Source organism: Tinamus guttatus, unplaced genomic scaffold, assembly GCF_059628265.1.
Source record: "Tinamus guttatus ecotype Peru unplaced genomic scaffold, ASM5962826v1 Tinamus_guttatus_pri_ptg000510l, whole genome shotgun sequence".
NCBI classification, from domain to species: Eukaryota; Metazoa; Chordata; class Aves; order Tinamiformes; family Tinamidae; genus Tinamus; species Tinamus guttatus.
This window is the reverse complement of record NW_028289044.1, coordinates 3727457-3750085: the sequence shown is the minus strand read 5'-3', so window position 1 is coordinate 3750085 and position 22629 is coordinate 3727457. Positions and strand designations below refer to the sequence as shown.

The following is a 22629-nucleotide window of genomic DNA, read 5'->3' as shown; positions in this document are numbered from 1 at the left end:
ACATCCAAGTCTATTTCGTCCAGTGCCATACAGCACTTGGCACCAAAGTGACTGAGACATTTGGACACTTTGCTCTGTTGTGACAGCAGCAATTTCTAGAGTGGAATGGATAACTGAGGAGCAATCGTTTCTAATGCAGTTGGCAATAGTGCCAATTGCAAGACAACTTCTGTCAGACACTAACACTTATCTTAATTATCTTTTTAATCATATTTTTATTTTCAAAGGATTTTAAGAATTGAGTAATCTTTAAAAGTACAAATCAGCCTATTATTTTATTAAGCATTAAGATAGAGTCCTTTTACCTCCAGTAGTATCCTAACTTGAAAAGCAATATGCAAACACAGAATCACACAGAATCACAGAATGCTTGAGGTTGGAAGGGACCTCCAGAGAGTCCAACCCCTGCTCCAGCAGGGACACCTAGAGCACGTGGCACAGGGTCGCATCCAGGTAGGGATTGAAGACCTCCAAAGAAGGATTTTTGTTCTTCAAGTTGGAGGACATCATTAACTATTGTGTGAGGTTAAAGGATCCAGGCCCAACCAGACTCCAACTGCAGTCAAGGATTGCTTTTCTGGAGGTTTCTACCAGTGGTTGAATGCTGGAGTTCAGTCAGTCCCTGAGGAAGTTCTGCTGGCCAGTATCACAAAACATGCACAGTCGTTTTGTAAGTGTAGTAACACTTCTTCAGAGGTAGGACAATTTACCTGGATTCACAACTCACGCTTCTGTTGTTGCCTTACTGTTCTTATAGTCAGGCAAATTTATGTCTCACTGTATAACAGTCCCAAGCCACTTCTAGCTCTCATCCATGTGTACTGAAAAAGAGAAGATTCAGAAGAGGAAGACAAGGAAAGCCAAAAAACAAAAGAAAGAAAAGAAAGCAAAAGGTTCTCAAGAGCCTATAGCCATTACTTGTATGACCTGTTTAGTGAGTGGTCTTGGATTGGCAGAGGTCAGCTTCCCACCAAGCTGCTACAGCAAAGGTGATGTTGTTAGATCAACTAGAAGGTGTTCAGATGGTTAGGCAACACCTCTGATCACATGTTTCTAGTCATGAATTTTGATGCAAAGTCCTGTTGCAAACCAGAAATGATCATGACAGAAAGAGAAGCCTTATCAAATGATCAGCAGTTGTGTTGCTTACACAGCCCCCTATGGAAGGACCTGAGCCAGCAGAGCAGGGTGATAGCAGTGCTTTTTCTTCTGGGGGATTTGCAGAGGTGCTGTGCAATGGTCTTATACCCTTGCAGATCTATGGAGAGTCACATCAGAAACACTGTTTTTTGGGGTTTTTTTTCTTTTTTTTTTTTTTTAGATCTGAAGCTTTTTTCATTTCCTTTAGATAGGCTAACTGCAAATTCTGATGGTCATTCACATACACGTCAACAGCTAACTATGGTTTTCTACTTCTGCAAGTGTGGTTAGTGTTTCTCTAACCATGAGAAGTATATATTGCATGCAGAGAGTGTATGGCTCCTGGAGACACAAGCAATTTTTAATTCCGTGGTTTGAGGTCATAATCCCAACACTAAGTATATATTCGAATTCTTATATATACTGCTGGTCATGCTAAGCTCATTGTCCAATTCTTCTCTCTAAAGAGGGGAGTTAGTTTGTTAGTCTTGTTAGTATCTTTTGTTAATATTTGTATTTCAGCAAACTTTGGCAAAGACATTCTTAAGCACAGCCAAAATATCTATTGTAAATGGGCACTTATAGAGCCCGTACAGTTTCTGAAGCTACAGTTCTGGAAAAGGAGGATACGTTAGTCCAGACCGTTGTAAGCAAGATTTCTAACTCCCACAGCAGAATCAGGAACAAAAACTCATCTTTCCCCTCCAAGTTACTGTTCTAGAAACCAAAACTCTTACTGGTAACTTGTATTTCAACAGTCTTCATGCAGGAGGTATTAACTAGACACTGTCTGCAGGGGATGCAGAAGTTCTGCACAATCCATATGGTCCTGGTAAAAATCCTGCTTTCCACAGCCAAATATTTAAAGTTAGGAAGAGCCCTTTTATGGATCTAAGGTAAAGTCTGGCTATTACTGTCTTCCATTTAAATATAAGTGCTCTGTCATGAGCTAATGAAATACTGCAGATAGGACCTACTAAAGATGAGGCCTTCAGATGTGGCGCTCTGGACCGCTAGTGAGCTTTGCCTGCACCTCTCACAGGTGGCAGGCCCAGAAGTCCTCAGCCTCCCTGTGACAGGGACATGCTTTGTGTCATTCTCCAGCCCACTGGGGACCAGGTGCACAGCGCTGCACATTGTGTCTGGCAGAGCTGCATCCTGAAGAACAGGTCTCAGATACCTCCAGCACACAGCTGGCAGTGTTGAGTTCTGCCTAGCATTAAAAATGACATATTTCAATCATGTATGTTAGAAAGGAAGGCAGTATTTCTTCAGGTGCAGAGGGCAGACTGAAATATGAATTTGTTGCCTGATATAATCAGATGCAAAGTCAATGGTAGAATCAGAAATAATTTTACGTTAATCTTTCCCAGCCCTGAGACCTCTGAGAGGCCTCTTTCTAACCAGCCTCTAGGCAAGAAATCACTCTTTCAGAGCAAATGTGAGTCAATTAGCAGAGCTACATGCCATTTCATGGCTTCTAGCCATTTTTAAAAGTGTGTCGATAACCAGGATAGTAACTGATGGGACGAGTGTGCCTGTATAAGCTGAATGGAAAATTATAGTTGTACAAAAATTGAATGTTTTTTCACCCAATGTGCACTCAGCTTTGGACAGTTTAGAGAAAAGTCTGTATTTAGTTTCAGTACAATCTCTTGTTTCAGTGTGTGCCAAAGTGCAGAATGTTTTCAGGCCCTACCCAGAAAGATGAGTGCACCATAAACTAAGTATGAGAGGGACCAGAAGAAACTATAGTATATTTCCTATTCATGCAGGAGAATGACTTAGCTTTTTAATAACATATGAAATAACAGATCCTCTTTTGCACTTAGCTCTTTCTAAATTCAGCTGAAAGGGCACAGTCTTGTCCTAAAAATGCCATTAGTGTGAATATTCGCAGCTGGATTATTTTCACATGCAAACATTTGTAAGCACTAGATGCAGTCATCCCTCTTGCATGATTTTGTATGATGATGCAGTAGACACCGGCACTTGACAGAACAGCTTTTTGCCAACTTGTTTTTATCAACAAGAGATTTCTCTGTAAGTAGCACATCCATCTGGGATGTAAGTGACATGATTATTCCATCTCCTCTGCAATCCCAAGTCTTACATATGGCAAGCTTTTTCCGTCTCATTTGTTGAAATATTTCACTTTCTCTCTCAGTAGCCTGAAAAGAGCTGCCTGGGACATGGACTGGAGCCCAGTGCTCTTCTGCTTTTCCATCTGTTGATGGGATAGTGTCAACATAGGCACCTAAGTAGCTCCATTCCCAGAGCTTCATCAGCTGTGCACAGCATCCCAACCAAGGCACAATGTCATGGGAGCTTCTCCAGCGGAAGCCCAGGTGCCAAATGACTTTAGGTAAATCCTAATGGAGGGAAGGTATTATCAAGTGCAAACTGTGGCAAAAATGCTACCATAGATGCAAAGGGATCATTGTAGCCACTGCCATGGATGCAAAGGAATCATTCTAGCCCAAACAACTCACTTCTGAGTTGAGCAAGTTGAGGAGAAGCAAATGCGGTCATTTTTGCCACAAGATTTCATGATGGTGAGAAGGAAAGCCTTAAAGGTTAGAAGACTAAGTATATCATTGAAAAGTGACTAAAATAATATCCTGGTGGCAAAGCTCAAGAAATTTGTCTAAACATCCGTTGGGATTTAACAGGATTTAGGAAATATATCCCGAGCACCTTCAGACCATAACTGTGAATCAGTGTAATGTGCACACCCAGTGAAAGCCACCTTGTACATGGGAAATGTAGATGCAGAAGTAACACTGTCCATTTAAAACCTAAGACCACTTAGGTCACTTCTGACTTCAGTAGAAGTTAAATGATTTAAACAATTCATCAAAAATCACGTCAAGAATGAGCGCAAGGCTCAGCTGAGAGGAGGTCCCTTCCCCAAAGGGGCTGTAGCTGTGCTCACGTTTTCCCGGTGCCCTCCCAGCACCCCGGATGGTGTCACTGGGCCAGGCGATGTGGCATCCCAGCCCAGACCTGCCACCCCGCGGCCGAGCAAGCGAGGGAACCCATGGGGCCTCTCTGGGCTGTGCTAAGGCGGCAGCAGCTGAAGCCAAGGCTCATCCAGCACATCCATGGTTGGATTTCTGCCCTGCCTTCTTGCACCATGTCTTGGTGTTTCACCGAATGCAGCGGGAGGGCTCTTTGCTGAGCAGGTAGAGTTCAGCTCTGGGATTGCAGATCAGGGCAAGCAGTGTCTAACGTGACACTTGGGAGTTCACCCGCAGAGCGCCTGTTTTCTGCCTGCTATGATGTTCTGAAGTATCCTGTTCCCTTGATGTAGGATGTTCACAAAAAGTGGTGTTCAACCCAAAAGTCCTAAGTACATTGACATGACTGCCACTAGCAAAGTCATTTGATTTTGAAGTTAGTCAGGTTCAAGTCTTGGAGGAAGTGTGTTATACTATTCATTCCCTTAGTAAATTATTAGCCCAGTGACAAAGCAGTGTTGTGCTGTAAAGCAAGCTACACAGAATTACAGTGCTCTCAGGTGGGTGTTCTGTCCTTGCTCTGATAGCACACAACATGTTGCAGCAAAGTAACTAAAATGTAAAGCAATTAGCACACTGAATTTCAATATCTCTAGGAGAAAAAAAAGCTATTGGTTTGATCATCTTATCTCTGTGATCTTAGAGAATAAAATCAGAAATATTTCCTGTCTTTGCATGGGGTGGTCACTGAGAGAGGATCCTGCTTGCACCAATGTCTGTAAGAGATTTCTGCAGTAAGAATGCTGCAAGGAAGGAGCATATACAGAAACTACCTGCAGAAAGCAGATTAGTATTACGTCCCATGTTGACTGTACACAAGATGGGAAGAACCTGGTCTCATTCTGGTTCCTGTAGACATCTGCCACTGGGTCCTTACATCAGCCCGGCAGCCTCCCATGATCCCTGCTGTAAAGTGTGGGAGAAGCAAGGCTTCTCCAGAGTCCTCCTGTAGGGTAATTAACCACATAACATGCTTGATCCCCCATTTTTAACTGAAGGAGGCCATATCTAGAGTCTAAAGATGGTTATATAACTGTCCTACAGAGTCTGTTAAGGTTACAACTTCTGGTCAAATATGGCCTGCACTGTTATATTTAGCATAATTTTAACATAGGGCACCATATCTAGCCTAGGATTTACATCAATCTCTGCAATCTGCAATTGCATTGGTCTTTTAAGTAGGCAGACACCAAAGAAACCACATTTGGTCCTGTGCTGACTCTGTGCTGCCTCCCCACTTAACTAGATCTGGTATGGGACAGTAGAGAAAGGAAACAACTCTAATTAAGCATTATTCTGTGCATCTGGAAGCAACATCTCTTAAGTGCCGGTAGTGTGCTGAGCACCAGCACAGCCTGCAGGACTTGCCATCATAACTGAGCAACAGTCTTCGGTAAATCCAGAAAAGAGAGTTAGAGGAGGACCTGCCGCGCTGCACTCACTGGCGCATGTCCACTGTGTCAGTGAGAGCATTTGTAGGTCAGACCCAAGAATGATTCACACAATAGGTGCAGCTCGGCAGCTCTTCGGGGTTGTCACAAGGAGTACGAGTTCGCTTTTGGGAAAGCAAGACTTTATTACTCCAGGGACCTCTCTGACAAAACACGGGTAGTACAGTTTACAGAAAGAAGTAGTGTGGCTGCTCATGGAGACGACATCGCAAAGAAGCCAACCACTTTCTTCCACTGACACAGACCCTTGTTAATGATGTTGTTAACACCAGGACTGCTGTTGTCAAAAGCATTCTCTCCTGTTTATATCTACACACCAAAGCAGCGCAGGTGAACTAATTCTGGTCCATGCTGGTCCGAAGTCTTGCCAATGTGAGGGTTAAAAGCATAGTATATCTGCCCATTTAATGAAAATGCCTCTCCATAGCTATCACTTATCAATAATTCTCCCAAGTATAAAGTAGCCCCCTGCAGATCCACATGGTGCCAATGGCAGAGGTAGTGTATAGTACTTTAGGTAAATTATCAGGGGAAAGTAATGAAATAGTGTAATTTATCCTAAAGCAAAACTACGTGTTTCTTTGTGCAGTAAATGTCATGATTAAATTCCCCCTAAAGCCTCTTGCTGATCTGATCTATCTTCCTGAAAAAAAAATGTTTATAAGAGCTATTATAGTGCAATTGGCATATCATGTGTTCTTGGACTCTTTGGGTTTTTTTTTTTTTCTCTATTTATTATATTTTATTTGGACTCCATGAGTTTTGCCATTCTGGTCTTGGTGCACTCACTGCTGTGACTCATTGATTCCACAGTTACTGCCAGATCTCTGAGACCGACGTAATTATCGCATTAGGATCTGTTATTGTAGCCCTGGCTTCATAAATAGTCAGATTCATTATTAGAATCACAGACTGATCCATTCTGTGTTTTTGGACACTCACATAGGAGATGAGCAGAGAGCGGTGGCTATTAAGGGTTTTAAATTTCAATATTCCAGATATTAATTAGCATCAAGTAGCCATTCTAGGTACACTAGCTATTAGAAGTAGTAAGCATTTCTGTAGCTGATAACCTGATGCTGATCAGCCAGAAAGATGACCCAAATTCATCCCATAAACTGCAGAATAAGCCCTGGCCCTTTCTCTGTGGCCAGCTCATCAGGGCTGTAAAAGGGGCCTCACAGCACATGATTTGGGTCCCTTTCAGATGCAACTAAAAGTTCCCTCCAGGATTGCAGCATCACATGGTCATTCTGCCCTGGGACCCGACTCGACCTGGTCCGAAGCAGATCAAGCTCTGAAATGTGCCCGGGGGGATCCTCAGCACCATCTGCTCCACTCCACGTACAGCAGTTGGGCAGTAGCACATGCTGACGGTGCCTGATCAAACTGAAGCGACAGCTCCTTGGACAGGGTGCTGCTGTGAGTGGTTCTTCCTCAGCTGCCTCCACAGTTAGAAACTCTTCCTGGAAACTTGCAGCAAGCCAGGTCCTTGCAGGGTGGGCCAAGACAGGCAGCGTGAGGATGGATGCGCAAGGTAGCTGCAGTTGTCCAAAGCATTTTGGTCTGAAGTAACTTCCACGCTAATCAGTGGGACCAATTTTAGCCCAGCAGCACCCCTAGAAGCAGATCTGCCACTGCAGAGCTGCCAAGGTGGCAGCTTGGTTGAAGGAACCTACCTGGACATCGCTGCTTTCCTTCAAAAATGTATTCTAGACTTATCTGATCCAGAGAAAACCTTAAAAACACAGAGACTATATAAAAAGCTAAGAAAATAGAAGACCAAAAAAACAAAAGTGTTCATAAAAATAAATATATAATTTTTTAAAAAATCTTGTTGTTCTGGGAGGAGATGGGAGAGAGACAAGCAAGGGATGCAAATTGCCTAGGTGACTCCAACCATTTATGATACCAACTACACATCCAGCGACACTCTGAACATAGCCATACTTAACCCGTAAAGTCTATATGATCAGCATGGGTATTCTATATTTCTTCAAAGTCTACTTGGTTTAGACTTGTAGAGCCCATAGATTGACAGATATAGAACAACCTAAGGAATTTTCTGCCTGCACTCAACTATAAGTATTTGAAAATTAATATCTATTTAATTTTTGCTATTTTTTTATGTCCTTGAAAGGGGAAATATTAGTTAAAATGTTCTGACATCAGGTGTTGGAGTAGGTATTGTTCTCTAGAGTTCCCTGGATTGACCTTATGTTGCATGCTGACAGCTAAAATACATTCCTTTAAAATCCTTCACATACATAGGCTGATAACAGCAAGGATCTTGTCTTTGAGCTGTTCAAAATATTGCATTCTGTTCTTGCCAACAACTTGTTCTAGTTTAGGAATTCTCTTCTAGAGAGACTTGAATACTGCAATGTGGTATTTTACCCCTAGAGATTGGTTACCCCGTTTTCATACGCTTAGCAGAGGCAAACGCTCAGTAAGTTCATGCCTTTTCAGAACTGCTTGTGGACAAGTGTCACACAGCCCAAATGGTATGATTGAACATCGGCCTTGAACTCAGAGGTGCACTCACAAAATGCAGGATGGTCTAGGATGAAGATCACACTAGCAAAATGATTTCCAACACTAATTGAGAATTAAAGCACAGCCTGCCCTAGAGGCTATGCCAAATAACTGTTTTCTGTCCTTGAATGCAGCATTTCACTCTCTAAAATGGAGGTAATGATAGTTATCTTTATTTCTAAAGCATTTTCAAGCTTAGGGCCAAATAGCTTATTTAAGAATTAATTATTTTTATCTCTGTCATCACAACCCCACTGGCACACAGGGGATACCGTGCCTTAATACCAGTGGGGGTGCCAGTGACTCTTTCTTTGTGCTTCGGGGTTGCTAAGTAATCTGTGTTTAGAGATGCATGTGAGGAATCCTCATCACACTTGTCATGTAGCAATCTCCTCAAGCATTCAAAGTATTTTCTCAACGTCAAAACTTCTTAGGGATTTCCTGCTGAGGCTCAAAGACAGTCATATATTTTATTTATTTTATTACAAGGCATGTAAGTAAAAACTTGCATAATCTGAAAAAAGATATTAGATAGAAAACAGTAATAAAATTAACATTATTCTTTTAAGAAACTTGGTAATAAATACATTTCCCCTCACCATTAAAATGCTTGTATTTTTCACAACAATAAATACAGTGTAGCTCTGGCATAGACAAAGGCCAAGGCTGGATACAAGAAGTCCGTGTGGTTTCTTTTATAAAAGCTCAGGTGATTTTTTTAAAGGTTTGGCATCTTGCACTTGATGCACTTTGATACAATTTGCACTTTGATTTTATTGTTTACTTTGATTTTTAAATAGTCCCCATAGTATGAAAATATGAGAGGAAAACTTATTTGATTATAGGGTTTTTCCTTTAAATATTTTCAAAGTAATAGATGTGTAAACTCATGGAAACCAATCTTACAAATTAAAAAAAAAAAAAAAGAAGAAGTGTCTTGGTGGCTATTTTACAAGAAAATGCAGCGTTTTCAGCTGTGGGTGCTTAAGCCTTACCAGCCAACTGGCACAGAACCAATCCCTAGTCAGTTCCTCACTTCTTTACACAGTTTTCCAAAAAATAGTAAGAAGAAAGAGTAAAGAGTGTAATATTCACTTCCCAAGTCATGATGGTTTGAGGTTCTTACGCTATTATCCAAAGGTGACAGGAGAAAAAAAATAGGTACTTTCCAGAACATTTCCCAGCATAACTTTGGGTCATTCTGGTCTATACTTTTCTTTTAAAACTACCAACAAAAGAGAAAGAGAGATACTTCCATGCACTGTGCTGTTCCTATGCCAGCACATTTCATCACAATCATAGCTGTGAATCTAAGTCATTTTTATAGCCCAATCTAATATAGATTATTTCCCACAACATAATGTCCACATAACGCCACAAACTCTGGCAGAGTCCAACGTTCTTAAAGTACCGATAGGTCATGGCAAGATTTGGACTTGAGTTTGAAGGCCATGTTCTTGTTGTTCTTGGCAACTATTTTGCCCCAGAACCGCCGGGCTTTCTTGGGAATGCTCTCCCTTCGCTTCTGGTAGGCCAGGCGCTTCTCATTCTTTTCCTTGCTGTCCCTCCGGAGCCGGACTTGTCGCACGATGCCTTCAAAGAGCTCTTTGACGTTGTGCTGCACGGCGGCCGAGGTCTCGATGAACTTGCAGTCGAACACAACGGCGCACGCTCGGCCCTCTGCAAGACAGCAAGGGGATAAGTCAGGAGGCGGCGGCGGGAGCAGGGAGGGAGCCAGCACCGGCTGGGGAATTCCTCTATCCTAATATAGGCAGGGATAAGTCTTTAATCACCTTAGGCTGCCTTCTGGCCTATGTCAGACTCCCTGCGCAGTGACGGGGAGCGAATCTCCTTCTGGAAAAGCCCAGCTCCTGGTGTCAGCTGTGTGGGCACTGAGGCTGACTCACACCGAGGCATCGGTGGCCAAGAGCTCAACACCGACTCGGTCACCTACTCATCGTGCCACCACGTGCACACTCTCACGAGTCACATTAAAAGGTGACGACAGTGCCCTCCATAAGGAAAGCACAGCCCTTTCTGCTGTAGCAGGTGAGGCCCAGTCCTCCTCTATGGGTCATATATAATAAAAAGGATCTTTGGATAGTAAGAATTTTGGTGTGAGCAGACACATGCAAAATTTCAATGTAAATGCAGAACTGTGTCCACAACATCAGGGGTCAGTCTGAAATCTTAGTTCTTACCCTTAATTACTTGAACATAAATTTAACAGTCTTCTATATGAGAATGTACCAGCCATCTCTCTCTCAAAAGAAACCACATTTTTCAGCTTAGGCCATAGAAAAATGAGAGGAAGATAGGAAACTACTAGTAAGCTACCTCATTTCAAACTCTTCACTTTTGGCAACTGTGACAGAGGCCAGAGGAGCTTTGTACATCTCCAGGGAAAAAAACATCTAGACCAGTCAGGAAACAGAAGGAGAACAGCTGCAGAAATGAGGAAATGCCAGGTAGAGGAAACCACATTTCTCATGAGTTCTGGCTAAGATAAGATAATGTAATGACTTACTGTGTATTATATAATGTCACCTAAACCCAAGGGCTGTTTTAGCAAGGTCTGAATCAAGGCCCCAAGGAGAGTTCTCCCAAAGGGCAGTCCAGTCCCTATGTGTCACATTTCAAGCAACACGAACTATAGCAGAGCAGAGGCTATGGCCATGTCTAACCTGCACGTGCTGACTGACTCAGGCATTAGCCAGGCTGTCTCCTACCCGAGTTTGTTTGGTGACGGTCAGGTTTTATAGGGTAGGTTAATGCAGGTAGGCTGCTTCCAGTCTTATATAAGCAGGACTTCATAGTACCAGACTGAGCCAAGGGACTTCATGTCCCTGCCACCAGCAGAAGGATGTTTGTACCACCCTCCATGTTCAAAGAGCTGGGAGTTGTTAGAATAGCAAAATAAAGGGTGGAAGAGAGTACAAATTCATCAGCAAGTTAAATGCTAGAGAGGAAAGATAACTAGTTAAACTAAGGAATTATCTTTGGCAGCAAAGTGCCCTAAACTGATTGTTCATAAATATGTACCGGAAATTCAAAGTGTTTCCAGCTACCAAAGCAGCTTTTTTGATGGACCTTGATAAATTTAGGAAGGGGATTATCTCACATGGCAATTACACCACCAAAGTAGGCTTAGAGACCTAGCGAGTTCTTTCCAATCTCCTGGTCAGTGTCCCAGTCCTCTATTCTTTTACTGCTCTTTTATTGCCCAGTGCTGATCAGTGGCAGACAGAGCTCTGGGTTTTGTTCAAAAGCTATCAAATCACTCTCAAAAGTTTACCTAGCTTTTGTCCTCATCACCTTACCTGCCACTGAAACTTCGCGGCACCTCACAAGGTCACTTTTGTTGCCAACCAAAATAATGGGTATATCTTCTTTCTGGCGTGCCCGGCGGAGCTGTATTCTGAGTTCAGAGGCCTTCTCAAAGCTTGCTCGGTCTGTGATGGAGTAGACGATCAAATATGCATCTCCCACTTGCATGCAGTGGTCTCGAATCCATTCTCCTTCGCGCTGTTCAAATGAAATGGTCTGTCATCATTAGGCATGGGAAGGATAACATTACAGCATCCAAGCCCATTCCTGGTGTAACTACATTGGGTATGGTTTGAATCATAATTATACTAAAAGTAATTCCAAAGTGCTGATGATATGAATACATCACCACAAAGGAGGGCAAAAGTTAGTCCAAAGAATTCATTGTGTTGGCTTTAGACTGGAATGAATGTGATGCTAAAGCAGGGCTTGCCATTTTTTGTTCTATCATTAAAGAAGGAAAACAGGCAAAAAGCCCTTGTTCTTCTCCAACTCACACTGCATAGCCCTTACACATACCTGGTTTGGCAGGGGCAGAGGGTGTCTAATCATATTGTACAGAAAACAGCTACTTTCCTTCCCCAGAGATGCCTATTTTTGACATTAATACACTTGCATGTGCACTTTTATTTTAGCATTTGACTGAAACAAATAAAAGTACCTTATTATCCCACATGTCCAGCAGTATAATGGTTGCACTTTCACCATCCACCATCAGGGTTCTTTCATATGTGTCTTCTGGAAGGAAAACCAGAAATATTATTTTGTGGCATCAGGTACATCACAAAAAATAAAACACATGTAATCTGTTCACGGTTCAAGCTAGTGAGCCAGATTTTGTGTCGGCTCGCATTCCATTTTTTCCTCATTTCTTTCAGCACTGAACCTGCCCTCTGTTCATTGCTAGCTGTATTACTTTCCATGATAAATGAACGAGACTAAAAGATCATGAAACAAAATGTTCATTATTTTGGCTGATATTCTCTTTATCTTATGTGGGAGAGAGAAAATAGAACCCGTGGAAGAAATAACCAAAGAATGAACATTTGCCCCATGGGAGTGTCAGAGTCCAGCGAGGCTGAGTAATGGAAAATATTTGCTTTCGCTTTAGCAGGGACAGTTCACGGGTGAACAGTCACTGCTGCTGAGAGCGACTCAGCTAGCAGCCTGCCGAGCAATGAGGACAGGGCTTCGCCAGACTGGGGCTGCTGAGCTTTGCAGCCGCTGAGGTTGGTCTCCCATCTTAGAGCTTCCAACATTAGCTTTGATGTCAAAAAGCAAAGGAGTCAACAAAACTCAGAAATTCAATTATTTGTTACTAAAGCCACAAAAATTCATATCTAAGTTACAAACACCATGTGACTAAGCGCTGCTTAGACCTGGGGGAGTTCTTCCCACCAAGAGTGAAGATTAATCCTTGCTGTGAAATCTCAGTCTACCTCTTGTTTCAAGTCCTAAATCTCCCTTTTTCCTTCTGAATCCAGGGACATTTGGAAGAGCACTACAGGATTTGGACCCATCTCAAGTCTTGTGCTGCTGCTCAGTGAAAACTGCCAGGTTTTGGGTGTGCAGCTACTTTCAGTGCACTGTTGAAGGGGCTGCCCCAACTGCGCCTGCAGATAGGGCTGTGTCTTAGTTCTTGCCTCATAAAATGTCTGCTGGGCTTTGCTGGAGCAAACCTTCTCCTAAAATGCAATAAGCTCCCTTAGATGCCAGGAGTCTGTGTCCATGAAAAACCATGAGCCAAAAATATTACATATTTAAAATAAAATCAGCTACTGCCTACTGAGAAACTTTGTAAACAAGAGCAAAGGGCTGACACAACTTAAAATGGAGATATTAAAAAGACAGTCTAATCAAGTGGAGAAGTTCCCCTTGGCATGGCATTTATGTTTACGAGTTAGGTTAATCCTATAGTCAGTAGCAAAAGCAGTCCACAACAGCTATATTTGTTCTGTGAACTGGCTATTGTGAAACTATATTGTGAAACTCTTGCAATAAAATTTCCACTTTGCAAGCTAGAGTTTGGGGAATAGTTTCTTCAACTGACCAAGCAGCTGCATAGGAACGAGTATTATACACACTAGAGGCAGCCTTTAGAGGACTACTTCTCTAGTCCCTGTTGTACTTGGAGAAGCTGCAAACATCCAAGCACACACCTGGAAAATGCAATGCCCAAATGGGCGTATTCAGCACCCACTTGCACCCTGGTCAGTCCTAAGGAACTTCCATGGGATATTAAACACAGTGAAACTGAGCAATTAGTTCATCTCATGCTTATTTCAAGGCTGACACTGAAAAGGAGAAATATTCTAATGGGAAATTTTCTGATGCCTCAACAGACCTGGCCGTGAAAACCTGAGATGGCTGTGCTCTAAGCAGTAATGCTAAGAGTCCAAAGGAAAAAAAAAAAAAAAGTTTCCTGTGGAGGAGAAGGAAACGGTCTGACAATGAGGGGTAGAGAAAATCAACTGCATTTGCTGACTGATTGCCCAGATGGTCTAACCTAGTTCACTGGTGCAGCACCAGGAAACATTTTATCAGACATATTCCAGATTGAAAGGTGGCTGGTGGGATGACAGGAGAGGTCAGTGGAAGCTGAAGGCAGAACTCAACTGGCTTAGAGTCGCTGCACAGCAGCAACTTCAAATTCCCCAAAGGCACCATGATTTCTCCTCTCTGTTTGTGAAAACTCACAAGGAAAACATGGATTCTGCCTTCATAGTTCTGGGTTCTGCTACCTCTCCTAGTTGGAGAGGTAGAGGCACCAAAAGCTTATGCTCCTCTGAAGGCGGAGCAGAAGTCCTGTGTGCTGGCTCCGTGTGCTAGCACTGGTGCCCTCGTGCAAGGGGAGCAGGCAGGACGCGGTGTGTTGTTACACTGGGGAAAGGAAAGTTGTGTGCACTGACCCTACAGAGCCAGAGGTGACACAGCAGCTTCCAACAGATATTTTAAAATGAAATAGTACGAGAATCTGAACTTTTCTCTTTCAGACACTCTAGCTCCCCATTACCTCCTTGTTGCTCGTTTTCTTGAGACACGTGTTGCAATCAGTTTTGATGCTCAGACCCAAGTGTTGGTTACCTCGGTTTCAGATTAAATGGCTTTGCTAATTTTCTGTGCTATTGGCAAGGCTGCCAAGGAAACACAAGCTCCCCAGGCCATTGGGACCTACCTCCCAGCACCTCGCAGTCGCTGTCAATGCTGTCATGTACCCCCGCAAAGATGTTGGCCAGCGACGACTTGCCTACACCATGCTCCCCAATCAGCACCACCCGGTAGCAATTGCTGCCAGACTCGGAGGAGATGACAGAGTCGGACGACTCTGAGGACCAGCTTCTCCTGTAGTAATCGTCAGGATTGATGGTGTATCGCTTCTGCGCGTTGTATTCGTTGGAGTCCTTCTTGACCAGCAGGTGCTTTCCATCAGCGGGGATGCTCCATCGCTGCTGCTGCTGCTGCAGGCCGTTGTTGTTGGTGCGACGCATGGTAACGTTGTTGAGGGTCATTTTTCTGCCCTATCAAGAAACGTGAAGACCACAAACGTCACCCACAAAGCATTTGAAAACGTATTAACACTCTCTTATTAACTTAATTGTAGGCATATCCTGCTCTTCTGTAGGTACCTAGCATGCAGAAAGAAAAATGAGAAGGAAAAGGCAATGCCACCCAGCACTGTCGTGTCGGGGAGCACACGTATTGCTGTGCCCCCTCAACACGGCCAAAGGCAGGACTTACAGGCAGCACTTATAGGTGCCATGCCTACTCTTGGTGCACAACAGGAGACAAACGAAAGGACGAGCCCTAGTGGTCTCCGAGCCCCAACGTGGTTGGGTGAACAGGGTGATGTGTGCGCCCCACGCCATGTCCCATTCCCTACGCACTCCTGGCACAGACAGGCTGGGCCCTCCAGCAACGTCACCTGCACGCACACAGTCACAAAATAAAGCCCATTTTCCTTGCAGCTCCCACTGCCTCAGTTCAAAGCTGAGTCTTGCAGGAGAGCAGTGGCATCACATGCTCACGCTAGCAAAGAATGATGCAAACACATCTTGCTTAACGGAGGATTTTGGCGGAATTTGGAACTCGTCTATAAACAAAAAATAACTACTGCACAGAGTGGCATTGTGGCAGCTAGAAGTGAGGACACAATCCTCTGTGGTTTTTCTGAGAAGGGACTGAATCTGACCTCTGAAGAAGGTATCTGGAGAAAAGCTCATAGAGTTACAGATATTTTACTCACAGCTTAATTTGCCACAAAAACCAGCTAGCTCACGTTACCTACACCTATTTGCTCACTAGCGTAACTAGCTAGCTCACCTTACCTGAGCGTGGCTCTTAATTACTTTTTACTTGGGAAACCCAATTTGCCTTGGCTGGAGGCAGTGAGGTGATGTCATTGTCACGGGCCAACAGCTACCATTTTTAGGAAAGTTCCTTTGATGCATTCCAGTCCCCAAAGTGACAGTTATTTAGACATTTTGTGTTTTGGCATACGTCTGATACTTCTTAGCTCTGCTCTCCGTACTAATGAATAGCCTATCTGTCAGCACAATGCATCAGAGCACTTCAACAACAAATTCCAAATATTTTGAGTAAGAAGTAGTGAAGGAAAACAAGTGCAGCAATACATTGGAATGACATGCACAAACTGTTTTTCCTATTCACATAAAACTTTCTGAAAACTCCTTAGAATAAATGCACAGCAGGTCGTAAACCAAACATGCAGAAAGAGCACATTCTAAGTAAACTTGCTCCAACTTAGGCAGTATTTTCTCTGTAATGCACAGTGCCTTGTGGCACATTGGATCATATGCATAGTCACAGGCAGAATAACTTTGCCAGGAAAAAATACAGCTAACTAGAAGCCAAGCACAAAGCAAAGATCGCTTCACAATAAAATCCTTTTTTACCACACACACTTTTAAAATCTGCTTTTTTTTCCCTTGTAGTTTCCCCACGGAAAAGATGCATGAGAAAAACCAGCCGTAAGTCAGTGAAACAATAAACAGCCTAATGACTATCTTCAATTACACTTAATCAATAAACAGTCCCAGACGTAAACATTTTATAATTTTCTTCCTTTTACAAATCACCACCTATCACTAAACAAATCCCAGTGAGACAAAGCCTTAGAACTCACTACTGCACATAGCATTCTCAGCTCTAGTTATTTTCACACCAACAAACTGCATTTGGCTGTTTGGGGCTATAGTTTATCTATAGGAATCTCTGCTTCCAGACCAGTGCCTTCCAGCCTTACTTTTGACGGGCTCTTCCTTCAGTCAGTCCTTCGCTCTCCCTGCTCTTCTCTCTCCGTGCAGTGTGTTGCACAGAGCTGGTCTGCGCGAGTAAATCCCTCTTCTGCTTACGGGCTGCCTCTTTAATTCGCTCTCCGCAAACCTGGTTTATATTAAGCCCATCTGATCAGGGACAGGGCTTTTCCGTGACGTGTTTGGCCTTTCCATACAACAGCCAGCCCCCAGCTGGGAGGAAGCGACATGCAGAAGAGCAAAAACTTACAAACAGGCGCAAAGCCTTCCTTGAAATCATATGATTCTCCTAACATTGCCAGTAAAATAAACACATCTGATTGAATTTGATGATGAAAACAATGAAGTGGAAAAATATATTAAAAAAAAATAAAAATAACACATGCTATTTCATCATCACACAGTTTTTCAGGCAAGTGTTACTAAAACTGATGATGTTTATAAAATGACCTAAGTTTTGTTAATGTACAAAATGCTGCAAATATGTTATATTGTCTGTCTGCAAAATGCAATGGATTAAGTGCTGGAAACAAAAACGTTTTTTTTTTTTGAATAAAATATTGCAATGTTTACTTTGAAGATAACTCAAAAGTAGGACAATTATTTTTTAGCCTCCATGTCACTGCATCCAGCTTTTGGAGTCCCATAATCAGTTCTCACTTCTGCTCTAACTTTTTACTAGCAATAGCTTAAAAAAAACAGCTAACCACAAATTCTGTGTGACTCCAGGTTTACAGTGGTATGGATGTAGCAGCATTAACGACCACAAAGTCAGAATAGCAGAGTAGAGCTTATGCAATCCATAGTTTATTAGGAAAGATGAATACATAGTGTACATGGTGCAAAATAAGAGCCTGCTCCTTAAATTTGAATAATAAATAATAATTTGAATAATAAACTAGTTGGTAAGGAAACCACAAGTTATATAAAAGTATATGGAAACTCTATAGTTAACTCTCTATTATCTAAATTCTGGGTTAACTGTGATGAGCTCAAAGACAAGCTCCAAAAATTTTCTATTTACAATCTCCCCCCAAATCAACAAGTGACCGTAATTTTATACTGCACTTTAGTCTGAACAACTCGATCCATTTCTGAACAGGGAAAAAAATATTTTCCCATGACCCAATTTTTTTTGGTTACAGACAAGTAAGACCTTAATTAGCCATAAATCTTCATCAAAGAGAATAGTACAAGCAGAAAAGAACACCAAGTACCATGTTTGCACTTAATCACATGCCTCCGCACTTCTGTGCTTTGACTAAAACCTGTAAAACTGATTTGTGGCCCTTTAGTAACTTCTGCAACTGAAAGATGCTCACTTTATTCCCCGCTTTGATTTTGTTGCATTCCTGTTTCTTTCATGGGGATTTTCTGGGACCTTCTGAGCCTGTCCCCAAACCCAATAAACACCATGCCCAAGCACAGGCATATTACTTTCCCCAAATATATGCTCACATTAAAGTATATGGAAATTATTCAGATCTGTTAGCATGGTACTTGGACAAAACTTACTGCTTGGCAGTAGCTGATCTGGCTCCAGATCCTAGTCCCCACTCGTGGGTCCCCAGCACAGCTGACTCCGAGTCTCTGCTGACACGCAGTCACCTCAAAGAGCACCAAGTAGCCCGTCCCTCCACATGGCAAGAAAAGCATATCCACGCCAGGAACGGAGAGGAACGGAGATTTATAGCCAGACTGATCTCAGCAGAACCGTAAGCTCTAACGTCTCACCTAAAGGTTTAACTCATATCATAGCAGTAAGCATAGACAGGAGAAATAAACCAAAGTCAGAAAAGCATTTGTGTTTAGTTATGGTTAGTCTTAGATCAGGAACTGCTAGACGTCAACTTGCATAAATCCTTCCTAAAATTCAAGGCAGATAAAGAAAACCTGGTTCTCCAGCAATCACAGAACCATCCATAGGGGTCCTCTCAGCTGCACTGTGAAATGCTCATGCTTGGGAAACGTGCACACATATTTTCCCTTGTGCTTTCTCTTCTGATTCTACACCACATGTGACCCTGGACAGCTCTGTCCTCTCATGCTCTTTGCTGGTCAGTGATTCTGCAGCTATAACTGCCTGGGATTCAGGCACAAGAAGTGACGAGCACAAAGCCAGGCGCTGCCACCAAGCACAGGGGCCACTCGGTGCAGCCCGTTGGAGCAATATTAAAACTCAGAGCAATTGCTCTACTCATTTTAACCATTCTGTGCCTCAGTAACCATGTCTTAAAGGAATACTCCCTGCAGCCAAGATGAAATAAATACTGCAGAGCAGCAGGTCTGCCATCCCTCGCTGGACGCTTGCAATTAGAGCAGGTGATGCCCAGAGCAATTACGCAGAAGTTTTCCATGAGATGTAAAACAGAAGTGTTTTTTTAGCTGATATTAAACTAGCCGTTTTGTGTTTATGTACAGGAAGGTGAAAGCAGCTCCTCAAATTGCCTTCTAGCTTCAGGACCATCCTTAGAGAAGGCCTCAATCAAAATGGAGGGGGAGGAAAATGCAAGAGGAAAAAATAATAAAAAAAGAAGGAACAACAAAATTCAAAATTGTTTTAATATACACAGAACAAAGAGTGTCTGAAAGTGCACTCTCTCCCTGTACTTTTAGCAAAAGAATATTCATTCATTTTTCCCATTACAGCACCCAGCCTGGTAAACTGCACTCCCAACAGTTGAACCACTTCCGCTCCCTTCCCTTCCTCTCCTCCACAGCATCACAGTATTTCACACTTTTTACCAGCCCTCACACCTGTCACTGTCCTCAGTGCCAGTTCTCAACCCACCAATAGCCTCTGAAAGAAACATTTTTGGCTCAGCTAAGCGTGACGCTGGGCTGGGTGCAGGACACGCTGGGAGTAAGCTCAGAAAGCAAGGACAGAACAAAGAGCACAGATATACGTAAGAATTAGACCCATCACAATAGGACCTAAAACTTATTTCCACTATGCATGCACAGCTTTGCCTTTGGCTTTCCTGCTGCATCCTCAGTGACCAGGCGAGAAGTTCCAGACCGAACACAAAAGGTAGGGGGGAAAACATAGTCTGAAATCAGGAGGAATGAGCAAGATCAATGAAGGAGAATCAGTGGGGAGAGATATAGAGGGCTGTAATCAACTTGAGAAAAGGGTAGAGAAAGTGACTTGGAAATTAAGCAATAATAGAACTTTGATTTTTATTTTTTAAACAAAACAGAAGCAAAAACATGTTAAGGTGCTTCATCACTCAAAAAACAAACAAACAAAAAGTTTAACAAAAAGGCCCCTGCTCCCCTTAGAAGAGCAGATTTGATGGACTGCAATTCCCAGCAATTGCTTGCAGAGGGCACTGAATTTGTTCCACCATCTTCCTTTTCCCAATACTGCGGCAGCATTTCCATTGGTTAAATGATCACTAAAGGCAGAACATGATGCTGTGATGACAGAGCAGAGCGATAGGGAAGAAGCACTGATCTGTACATCTTGTGGCTAACAGAGCATTGAAGGTAAAACTCCACACTGGAGCTTTCAGATAGGATTGTGCTTAATAAGCTACCCCCTAGGGATCCCTTCATTAGTCTATTATTTGCAGATAATCCAGATTCTGATGTCCCAAAAGGAAGGTCTGACTCATATCTGTGCACTGCAGAGTCCTTCTGACTGTAGCAAGGGGAAAATACCTTTCGTTCCCCCTGCATTAAGCTGACATAGCAGAATATTAAGCAAAGACTGAGATGTGAGCAGTAAACAGAAGCATTGCCGCTCGGCTTATAATAAAACAGAAGTTTTAATCTAGTTAACTGAAAAGAAAAACAGACAAAAACAAATGTTATCTGAGGGGAAAAAAAAAAGAATAACGATATAGTGAAACAATTATTTCAGTTTAGGAAAAAAAATTGCCTATTTCCTGCGTTTGCATTGAATGATGTTGAAGAATTCTGCTGATAATTGTCCAAGGAAAAGGATTATGTCATGTATGATATAAACAATGGTGTTTTTCAAACAAAAAAAAATGTAATATTCTAATCATAGTATGATGTGGGTTTGCCATAAGTATTCTTTGAAATCAGATCTCAAATCAGAAAAATGGTGCCAGTGTCGAGCATTTTTGCAGTTATGATTTTGCAGTATATCACAGTCCTCAGAGGAGTCAGGCTGGTGAGTCATGGTCTGCTTTTCAACCACAAGAAATCTGGTTTGCCATTAAAAAAATCCTACTTGCTCTTAGAGTATTAAGTCATGATGGTAATCTAGTGATAGACAACTTTTGTCTCAGCAAAGTGTAGGCTAGAAATTGTCAGTGGCATAATATGGGTCTCAGAAATGTTGAAGAGAAATTCAGAAGAAAGTCTTTTGGTCCAGCTGGAGTTTCTTCCTCTTCATTGTGATACCAAAGACTCTCCCGTCAGGAGCTGGTGGTTATGGTTACCAAGAATCAGGGGCACTCAGTTAACTTGTTTCGTTTCACTGGAAAATACAAAGAAAGCTCTCACTGAAAACAAATTTTCTTCGTAAATATTCCGTGTGATGTCCAGGGGCTGGACCTGCAGGCCCTTGGGCCTGGTGTTTGGAAGAAAACACTGGTACTCAAGCAGTGGCTTCCCTGTAGATCCTACCCTAATCTCCAGGGAGGCTTGCTCCAACTCTCATAACTACCTGACAGCTTTCAATGCTGTTTTCTTCTGTTCACCCCACCCAGCTTTCCCCAGACACACGGGGTTTTGCTCTGCAGCCTCCACCAACAGGCGCCTGCCGCATTCCTCCCGCTTTTCCATCACGCAGGGAGTTCAGAGCCCATTATCTGCTTAGGGGAATCCCTGCCGTGCGCTTTGGGGGAAGGACGGCCGGGTATTAAGCACAGACACGTCACTAGCTCACAGCAAGGGAGGGAGGCCGCGGGGGGACCCTGCCTTACACAGCCACCCGGGACCTCTCCTCAGCCCACACAGGGTTCGGCAGCTCCCGGTGCTCGACACCGACTTGTCCTTCTCCTCTGTGTCCTGAGCATCAGAAAAACATTTTCAGCATTCAGCAAATGGGAAACCTATATGCTCTGCTGGTGTAAACGCATTGCATCCATAAGGACATGACAGTGGACAGGTCTGTGGCAGAAGCAAATGCAGCCGGGCTGTCCCATCACTCTGCCCTTAGGGCAGTTTCGATCAGAGAAGTGGTTACACTTGGCTCATGTCCAGCCACAGCACACAACTCTGCTGGACTGGGCAGGCTTGTTGTTCACATCTACACCAAGAGCAAGGTGAGGTTAAAAATAGGTGATAGAGGTTGGATGGTGATGCTCAAACCAGCTAGTGTCTTCTTCCTAAGCAAGATCACGCAACAGTTGGAGCTCGGCCGCCAGCATCACATCCCTGCTTTGCCTTCTCGCTGCGTGCACATGAGGACCAGCAGCAGAACTGCAGCTAAATATGGTGCGAGATGCAGGGACGCCGTCCTGCCCTCATTCACAGTGTCCTCCGAGCAGGACCCCGCTCGCGTGCTCGGCCGCGCGTGCCCCGCTCGCGGCACCGACGCCGAGCAGAGGGACGTTGTGGCACCGCGCCGTGATTCACGGCCGTGTTTGGGTTTTCTGGCTCCCAGCTTGTGTTTATCAGCAAAACACACACCCTCCGACGCAGCAGAATGTAAGCGGCTTGGAGCCACCCGAAATGCCTTTCAGCGAGATGCTATATACAGCCAGGCATAATTAATGTCTATTTAATTGAACAATAGCACCTCTTTAATTCACATAGCTTTGTCACTCAGTGGGCCCTTGCCACTTTCCCAAAATTAAAGATGTGAAAATGAACAAATACTTGGAGATATGTCCTTTTAAAAAAAAAAAGATAAAAAAATCTAATCATCTTTGTTTTCAGTACAGGACAACTGAGTGCCAGGCTCTG

General features: G+C 43.2%; 1 protein-coding gene across 1 annotated transcript; it reads right to left on the bottom strand.

Annotated features, from left to right (window-relative positions):
* Positions 1–8604: 8604 nt before the first annotated feature.
* On the bottom strand, positions 8605–15048 carry GEM (GTP binding protein overexpressed in skeletal muscle). The gene is made up of 4 exons (XM_088533591.1): positions 14649–15048; positions 12135–12211; positions 11467–11671; positions 8605–9826 (listed from the first exon to the last, which is right to left on the bottom strand). Exons 1-4 carry the CDS (start codon positions 14980–14982, stop codon positions 9549–9551), a joined length of 894 nt encoding a protein of 297 aa, XP_088389717.1. The 5' UTR covers positions 14983–15048; the 3' UTR covers positions 8605–9548.
* Positions 15049–22629: the final 7581 nt, after the last annotated feature.